General features: G+C 44.6%; 1 protein-coding gene across 1 annotated transcript in view; it reads left to right on the top strand.

Annotated features, from left to right (window-relative positions):
* rgs3a (regulator of G protein signaling 3a) overlaps positions 1–10,000 on the top strand; it is a gene marked incomplete at its 5' end in the record, with an annotated part of 161,894 nt that overhangs the window by 36,733 nt on the left and 115,161 nt on the right. Inside the window, one exon of the mRNA XM_080846896.1 lies at positions 5,423–5,466. Within this exon, the coding sequence (XP_080703022.1) occupies positions 5,423–5,466 (44 nt within the window). The remainder of the gene's footprint in view (positions 1–5,422; positions 5,467–10,000) is intronic.

The raw sequence follows: 10,000 nt of genomic DNA, 5'->3' as shown, positions 1-10,000 counted from the left end.
GGCTGTGTACCTTCACCCTCTCACCAACTCTCACCAGGCCCGTAACCAGGGTTTGAACATTTGGTCTAGGCCCGTAACCAGGGTTTCAACATTAGGTCCAGGGTTAAGAAATTCACCAACATTACAACAATTAAGCAGCCTTATACCACATGGCCACATGCCTGCAGTTTCTTCCGCCCTGGACTCACCTAAGAGACAGATCTGCAGTAATCTGTTGGAATATTTTTAGACATTTTGACTGATCTGTCTCTCCCTCTCTCTCTATTCTGTTTTTGTTTCTGTGAGGTTGGTTATTGTTTAATATACTCTATTATCAATGTGTTGATAGTGTACTTTAAGGTAGGCGTGAATAATAAGTAAGGAAATCTGAGGTGGTATTAAAGGAAGGAAGGTACATATTTGTTAGCTGGTTAGAACAATAGCCTTGCTAGAGACAAACACTGTTGCAGGCTAACGCTACTTTGAAACATGGCCTTAGGCTACTTACATTTGCAAACTTGGTTTTGAAGTGTTTCATACTGTTTATTTGTTCTTGATATCATACAGGCTGTTTGTTTAGGCTACCAATTGTGTCCAGTGCCCCCATATTTAACATGTTTCATGTAGAACCTTACTCCCACATGTTGTCGCGTACAGGTTTTGCGTGTTGTTTTGTCCTTGCACATAACGCCATAGCGATTTTTGCTTTTGTCTTATGGCATGAGGAGGTATGCTGGCAGTTTACAACAGTCCACCTGCTGCCTACAAGCCTCCAGGGGCTTATGGGTAGGAGGGGTAAAACAAGTGCTATCCTGCCCCATAGCTGCACCCAATGATCGGACACTTTCTGTTGCTACACCCAGCCCCATGGGGGATAGTGGTGGTTTTAGTGTGTTTGTGTGTGTCTGTGTGTGTGTGTGTGTGTGTGTGTGTGTGTGTGTGTGTGTGTGTGTGTGTGTGTGTGTGTGTGTGTGTGTGTGTGTGTGTGTGTGTGTCTTCCCTGGATTTGCTTTGTGCGTTGCATATGCTGTGTCTGTATTGTGTGTGCATATACAGTATATAGCTTGTGTCTTCATTGTCTATGGTGTGTGTATCATACAGTGTGAGTGTGTGTGTGAGTGTGTGTGTGTGTGTGTGAGTGTGTGTGTGTGTGTGTGTGTGTGTGAGTGAGTGTGTGTGTGTGTGTGTGTGTGTGTGTGTGTGTGTGTTTGTGTGTGTGTGTGTGTGTTAAGTGTGTTTGGGGAGAAAAGTAACAGGAAGCTATTGTGGGTGTGGAAGGAGCACGAGGAGGAGCATCAGAGCCAACGCCCGTCATTGTTGAGCGTCTGGAGCGTCTGGAAAGAGCTCTGCGAGTGTGTGCTCTTGCGTGTGTGTTTGAAGTGTCTGGGCCAGGTATGGGTGCGGTAGTGGCGGCTGGTCATTCAGGCAGTCAGGCTGGTTGTCGCCGTAGGAACCGGCACTTCCTGTGACCTCTGACCACCTGGTGAGGCGGGCGTGGGAAAGAGACAGAGAAGCGCCGGAATCCAGGGTGGATCCACCACAGCACGCTACACACACATAACAGATAGACACAACACACGCTACACACACATAACACACTGAAAATACACATATAACACACAGATAACATACACGTAACACAGATAATATAAACATAACACACACACACACACACAGCACGCATGAGATCAACTGACTCTGGATCCTTGTCTGCATCCAGCCTTGATATGCCATGAGTCCAGCACCCACTCACTTACACACACACACACACACGCACATACACATAACACACATGCTAAACACACGCACAGCCCTTTCTCTCACAGTAAACTCATATTTCAAGAATGTGGTGTTTTGTAATGTGTTGGGTGAGAGTTTACCATCACACTCTGAGGACACTACCGTTGACTGGTGTGTGTTATCTGTCTCTGAGTCTGCTATAGGAAGATGTATGATTCGCTGAGGACTCCTCACTCACGTCATGGATGAGCGCTAATACTCCTGTCTACAAGTAGATGTCGTTTCCCTCTGATGGGCTCACTGCCATCATCGGCCACTAGGGGAAGCACACTCAGTGGAAAGACCACCCGGCTCAGAGCCTGGGTCTTTTCTGAATAAATACATTTTAGCCCATGCTGTGGATAATATATAAAACTCATGATCAGGTTTCTCTCTTGACTCAAGTGCAAAAGCTATGCTTTGAAAAGCTGCAGTTGTTATGCAAGAATGATTTCTGTGAAGATCATTCAATCATGACATAAACAGATTATAGTAATTCAGACAACCTTTTGGATAATGACTATTACATTTAAGATCAGTCATTCAGAACTAGTGTATCTCAGAAAATCTCTTAACCCATCACCTACTACTACCTCTGAGCTACTCCATTAGACGCAATACTACACTCTAGTTAAGAGATGCAACACTGCCCTCTAGTGGTAAATGTGGGTATTGAAGACCTTTCTGTGTAATACATGTTCTAATGGACCAGGTCAGCGTTTCCCGAAAGCGTTGTTGAGCAATCACCGTGGTTACAGTGAAGAGAGACTGTTCAAAATGTAAGTTTCTCTATCATTTAACTACGGTAGATGTTCAGCGATTTCTTTCAGGAAAGGCAGATGAATGATGGTCAGCATCCTGTGTAGATGACAGGGTGATCTGTGTCCAGACTCCAGGACTCCTGCTAATAAAAGACACACAGGACGGTCTGAGCAAAACTCCACATCAATCATTCTAATGAGTGAAGAGATTTACCTATTTTTTACAATAACAACTTTATTTAGTGAAGCAACTCATTTGCATTTGTAGTTTCAGAGACTGGTGAGACATTGCTGCAGTAGAAGGCCACATTTCACTCACAGTCTCACACTTCATATTGGTACCATTGCAGTCAGTGTAAAGGCTCTATAATCCTCTAATAGTAAGAGATCTGTGAGAGGTAGCCCACGTCTGTTTGACTTCTCTGTTTTGGGCTGCAGGTGGTGATGACGTGTTGGCATGGCGATAGGGGGACTTGCACCCTTCCAGGTTTGGGGGGAACAGCCTGAGATGCATTATTCAAATCGCCCCGCGTCATCAGCCGATATTAGAAACTCATTAGCATGGCATGGTAGTGAGCTTGTGCCCGGACTGGGACACTCTGATCTGTGATCTGTTACATAGTAGCGTTAAGGCGACTCTGAGATCCGCGTCCCTGGTCCTGATTCAGTTCTTTTCAGTTCAGTTATATTTTCTACATTACCATTAAAATTGTCAAGGGGCTTAACAGATCCCCAGGCCAGGCCCCCGTGGACAAAAGGATTCAGGGCTCATTCACATCTGAGCAAATTACAGTTTGTCAATATTTCTAATCTCTGTCTGGATCTCTCTGAGCAAATGGATCCAGTTGAGGAGTCTGCCAATGCTGACTGCTTCACCAAGCATGCTTATCGGTGACCTTGTCCAGGGCAAGAGACATACACACACACACACACACACACACACACACACACACACACACACACACACACACGGCTTATACATTGGTTTTGCTCAGCTCTTATAAAAAGATGAATGGGAGCTGTAATTGATGGGCAGGTCTTCACCTGTCTTTTGTGAGTGTAGATAGGTGCTTTTGTGTAATGGGGATCTGTGGGGACTTCTGGTTTATAAGGTCTGCAATACTGGGGAGGCTGGTGACAGCTTGACAGGGAACAAGGACAGGCTTTAAGAAGAGACAGACAGGAGGTGGGCTGGTGACATGGTGCTGCCAGTCACACACACACACACACACACACACACACACACACACACACACACACTCACTCGCACACACACATACACTCACTCACTCACTCACTCACACACGGGCATGTGCACACGCACACGAACACGAACACGAACACGCGCACACACACACACACACACACACACACACACACACACACACACACACACACACACACACACACACACACACACACACACACACACACACATTCACTTACTCACTCACTCTGGCGGTCATACACTACCTCCACTTTTTTTAGACTTTCCAGAAACCATAAAATTGAATTGTGTAACTGTAGTGTGCACACAGAGCATGTGTGTGTCTCTGCTATGTAACAGGACCAGTGGGAGTGTGTGTGTGTGTGTGTGTGTGTGTGTGTGTGTGTGTGTGTCTGTCTCTGTGTGTGTCTCTGTGTGTGTCTCTGTGTGTCTCCGAGTGTCTGTGTGTGTGTCTGTGTGTGTGTCTGTGTCTGTGTCTGCATCTCTGTGTCTGTGTCTGTGTCTCTGTCTGTGTGTGTGTGTGTGTGTGTGTGTGTGTGTATGTGTGTGTGGGTTACTGTTAGGTGTCATCTCCCTCACTGCTCTGGAGCTCATTAATTAGAGGCCTGAAGCAGAGCTGTGACGGTGCAGAGGCGGACAGCCCAAGTGCACCCTGGGATTGAACTCTCCACTCTCCTGCAGCTCCAGCGTGAACGGCACATTGACTGAAGCACCAGCAGCCATACTGGGTTTCTAGTCTCAGAATAACATGCTTTATTTGGATCCGCTCTGGCTAAATATGTTCTTGCCATGTACTTGAAAATGTATAGAGCTCCCTCCGGTGGATTAAACTCACACCAACATCCATATCAGTGTTTTTTTTTATCAACACTACTTTGTCAAGGGCACACTTGACATAGAGGACGGCAATTGATTTCTGTATTTCACTTGGACAGCAATTAATTATACAGTCTGTGATAGGAGGTAAGAGATAGAGAGAGGCATGAAAAGAGGAAGAGTGAAAGATAGAGAGAATGGAGGATGAGCGAGAGAGAGAGATGGAAGGGGAATTAGTTATCCATCTAAAGTGCATGACAGGGGCTGTCAACAGCAGGTGACATAGTGTTCCATTTAGAAGATCGGGGTTGTGTGTGTGTGTGTGTGTGTGTGTGTGAGTGTGCGTGTGCGTGTGCGTGTGTGTGTGTGTGTGTGTGTGTGTGTGTGTGTGTGTTTGTGTGTGTGTGTGTGTGTGTGAGAGAGTGTGTGTGTGTGTGATCTTCAGGGTGACAGGCAGACAGCTTTGGCCTGGCTTGTGAACAGCACATTTATCTTTCTGGCCTGCCTATCATAAGGTGGATGAAACACACACACACACACACACACACACATACACACACAGATAAAAACACACACACATAAACACACACACAAGGCATGTGTGTATATGTGTCTGTGTTTGTGTGTGTTTTACACCGACATAATGCACTGTTGCAATACCTTCTGTTGTTTCCAGTGGACCTTTAAGCCAAGTACAGAGCAGAATGTAAAGCAAAGAGAAGACACACACACCCCACGCTCACACACACAGAGAGAAGGATGACAGTACAAGAAAAGATGTGATTGTATACACAGACACACTTTTGTGTGTGTTGTAATGTAATGTAAAGTTTGTTTTTGCCTCTCTATTCTCATTCAGATCGCACTGAGGAGCTGAAGTTTTATCTCATTCACATGACGGAGGTAATTTCTCTCTCTCTCTCCACACACACACGCACGCACACACACACACACACACACACACACACACACACACACACACACACACACGCACACGCACACGCACACGCACACGCACACGCACACGCACACGCACGCACACACACAAACACAAACACACACGCACACACACACACACACACACTCTTCCCTCAGTCCTGACTGCCATCCTGTTCCCTGCTGGATCACTGGTTAGTCATTCTACTTGAGAGGAGCTGGTCTAAAGCCCATATTCAAAAGCCATTCAACATTACGACTATAATGTCAAAGTGAAAATACATTCTGTAACCTTTACCCATGAGTCTGTACTCGCCCTGCAGTATGTGAGGTGGTAGATTCATTGTGGATTTATATAGTTCTTCTTAGAAATGCTTCCCAAAACAATGACATTTAGATTCTGTGATTAATATTTTTTTTTCCCCATGCGCACATCTTCAGCTGAGAGTTCCAGCGCTTTATTTGTTGTGATGTCTTACTCTAGCGGTCTCTACCTGCTATGCTCCCATTGGGTGATGCCCCTGAGTAATGTAGCCTTCATCATCCAGCTCCATGTTAACCTTACTGTAGACCTTACTGTAGACCTTACCAAGAACTCTCTGAATAGGACTGACTAGGGATTCTGAACAAACACAGATATCATTACTTAAGATCGATGAGGCAAAACAGACATCCGTATCACAGAAAAGAAATTATCTGCGATGAGTCGAAAATGACACAGGAGTCATTTGATGTGTGTGCTTATTTATACGCATACCCATTTGAACAATTTAAATGTTTAATATGCACATGGCTTATGGCGCTGCTTTGATGATTTATTCAATGGCATGAAGAGATGCGATAATGAGTCATTTGTATAGCACAAGTGTTTGTGAGGAGTGATCACACTGCGTTCTGTCCATCCACTGGGCGTGTGTGCCATGGCCTATCATCTTCTCTACACAACACAGCTCCACGTTAACTGTATGTTACCCACAATTGTGTGTAAGACCAGGGATGCTGGAAAAAAAAAAAAAAAAGATAATTTAGGTCATTGCATTTAGTGTGAATAAATATCAACCATAACAGTGGCACTTGTCTGGTGAGGTTATTAGTGCCTACACAGCCCATTAAAGGAGGTCCCCGCCCTCAAAAAGACTTCTTTTCAGTCGTGCGTGAGCCTCACATCACCTGACCTTTCTCCCAGATCACAGCATCGCCTTGACGTCAACACGTCACCCTGGCAGCCCATTTCACAGACGACTGGCTTTTCTTCTGGCTATCGGCGAAGATTGACCCCTCTCCTTCGCTCTGTACCTCTCTGTCTCTCTCTCTTGCCCTCTTTCTCCCTCTCTCTCTCCCTCATTTTCTCCCTCTCTCTCTCTCTCACTCACTTTCTCCCTATCTTTTACAGCTTCTCTATCCCCCTCCATATCTCTCCCTTTCTACCTCTGTCTCTCTCCCTTTCTATTTCTTTCCCTCTCCTCTCTCTCGCTCTCTCTCTCTCTCTCTCTCTCTCTCTCTCTCTCTCTCTCTCTCGCTCCCTGTACCACTCTACCTCTCTCTCTCCTACTCTCTCGTATCTGACTTCCAGGAGTCTAGTGGGGCTTTGATCCTCTGTGGAGTTCCTTGCCACTTGATTCAGGGTTTGACATCATCGTCCCGCTTCCGCTCTCGTTTGAAGTTGTGTTCCGCGGCGTAACCTAATTACAGCCTGATTAATTTTTTAAGAATGTGCGCCCATTTTTTAAACACAGCTGATGAGGAGTTAGACTTCGATCCATGCCCCCCCAAGCGGTTGTCGAGAAAAAATATCATCCCCTAAAAAAGCTCCATCTCTGTCTGAGTTAAAAAAGAAGGGATGACGCAAGAGCAGTAGTCCTCCCTGTGGCTTTTCAAGACTAAAGTGAGGCACGTCAGCAACACACGCGCACGTACACACACGTACACAGGGGCGGCCCTAGCACTTTTGCCGCTCTAAGCGAGCTTCACTCCTGCCCCCCCCCCCCCCCCCCCCCCCCCAAATAATAAAAAAAAATTCCCCACGAAAACGGAATTGCAACTTTCAACGCTATTTTGCACTGTAAGAATGCATTTCTTTCACATAAACACAACAACGATAGCAACGAGGAACAAACATTAATTAACAAAATCACTGAGAAAATGTCAGGCCTGTGCTGAACTACGCTCCGGCCACGCCCCCCTGTTCAACTGTTTAACAAACCGGTTGATCTCTGTGAAGAGTGTGCGGGCTATAGAGTGTTCTATGGACACACACACACCTTAACGTCATCTTCCCAATCGCCTGCAAATAATGTTTTCTTAGTCTTCTAAAAGCTAATCTAAAATGATATTACAAAGGTATTGTAACAAATCACGGAAGTGCGTAATATTTGTTAACGCTTTTTATTACTAAATACTAAACACAACTCAGTGTCAAAATGGCACAGGCTTTATGCCCTGGTACAAGTTATCTCGAACAGACTGTGTTACCATTACACCTGTATAAACTCAGTCCCAACACAGAACAACGACATGGAATAAGAACAGTAAGGAACATTGTTTGGGAACATCGTTGAGCGCTAGTGCAGAAAAGTATGCGCCCGCTGCACGGCATTATGGGGCGACTATGCCGGCACATTACAGTATGTATTATCATTATTTGTTAAATGTAGCTAATATGTAGTTATTAAGCATTTTGGTGTATTTGGACAGCCTGACATACTTTTTTTATTCCAAGATGCATAGCTCTTCATTAGTTCAATCATGTCTAATTAAACTGGCTAGCTCGCTCGACCAAAACTAACGTTGTTATGATTACTTAAATTTGTATTTCATGACATGACTGAATGCCAATAACAAGGAACGTCACAAGTCACTCTCTAGCTAGCGTTAGTTAGGTAACTTTTAATGATAAGGTACATCTTTTCCTCTTAACTTTTCCTCTTAACTCCGGGGCAATTCTCGCATTCATTAACGTTTTCTTATCTGGAATTCATTCTAGGCTAAGAACAGTATTTAAGGATCTACCTTTCTCCTTGGCACGTTTCTCTTCTTCCTTTCTTTTCTTCTTAAATTGCGCCCCGGATGGCTTTAACGCCCGACTCACATTGATGCGTTGGAATGCGTTGATCCAACGGAAGGCAGAGGAGGAGTCTGGCGCATGGGGTTCTGTTGATACCGGAGACCTTATAGTGAGATTGACAGGTCATCAAACAAATCAAGTCACCAGCAAGCTTTTCCCCTTTCAGTAGTAGCATGCTATCATTAGACAGGGTGCTCAGAGACCTCGCAAATCCTAGGATACGTATTTTTCAGTTACAATAAAGGGTTTTTTACATTGTACAGTGTCTATTTCTCGGTAGATTTAAAAAATCTAACCAAAAAAAAGTCAAACAACCAACTTGTAGGTACAAATACGACCATGTACGGAGTTTGGCAGCCATCTTTTTTTTTGTGTGTTTGCCGCTCTGTAGACGTGAGCATATACGGGATATGATGCCTGTGCTGTCAGTTATGCATGAAAGGCAATATGATTGGCTGATGCATGCATTGCCTCTCGAAAAGTTCAACCTTCTTCAACTCTTGCCGCAAGCAAAGCATGAAACGCAATGCACGCGAACCAAACGGAGCCACAATTCAGTTCGGCAAAGGATGACGTCACCCCATGCAAAGTGAATGGGGATGCGTTAACCCTGACTTATCAACGCCTTCCAACGCAACAATGTGAGTCGGGCGTAACCTCTTCATTAGACACACACACACTCTAACCAAACGCCTCAGTGTGCTAGCATGTTCTGACAACACCAAGGAGGTACGTACCCCTTCCGTTTTCGATTTTTGGCTCATTTTACCCTAATGTTAGATTTTTTTTTTTTTTAATGTCCAATATTGGTTGGAGATATACGTATAAAGGGGCGCAAAACAAACTCTGTCCCGTCCCCCCGCCCCCCCCTGAGTGGCGCCCTAGGCGACTGCCTATACCGCCTGTTCACGTACACACACACAACACACACACACACACACACACACACACACACACACACACACACACACACACACTCCCAAAATCTAATACCACTGCTCGATTCATGATAATATTACTGGCCTACTTCACATTAACATGGTCTCACAATGCATAAATAATTGTATTAGTATTTAACACTATCGGAAGAAGTCTAATCTTCTGTCAGTTTGTGTGCCGTAGCCACACTCTAAACCTGAACAAGTTCAGAGTACTTTAAACGTTTGATGTAACCGATTACATAATACAATTTGAGCACATATATATATATATATATTTAAGTAAACTTAACTTTTACGTTTTTAAAAGGGTATCTCCCTTACGTTCCAACTTCTTGCGCAAGCTCTTACTGTAGAGAGAACTGTCATTGGTCGACCGCCTTCCCAGTGTTGCCAGATGTACATTTACATTTACATTTAATTCTGTGATTTAGCAGATGCTTTTATCCAAAGCGATTTACAAGGCATTTTGCATTTATAGATCAGGAGCAGTTTAGGG

This window comes from Sprattus sprattus (genome assembly GCF_963457725.1).
Source record: "Sprattus sprattus genome assembly, chromosome: 11".
Lineage (NCBI taxonomy): Eukaryota > Metazoa > Chordata > Actinopteri > Clupeiformes > Clupeidae > Sprattus > Sprattus sprattus.
This window is presented reverse-complemented; position numbering and strand designations above follow the sequence as displayed.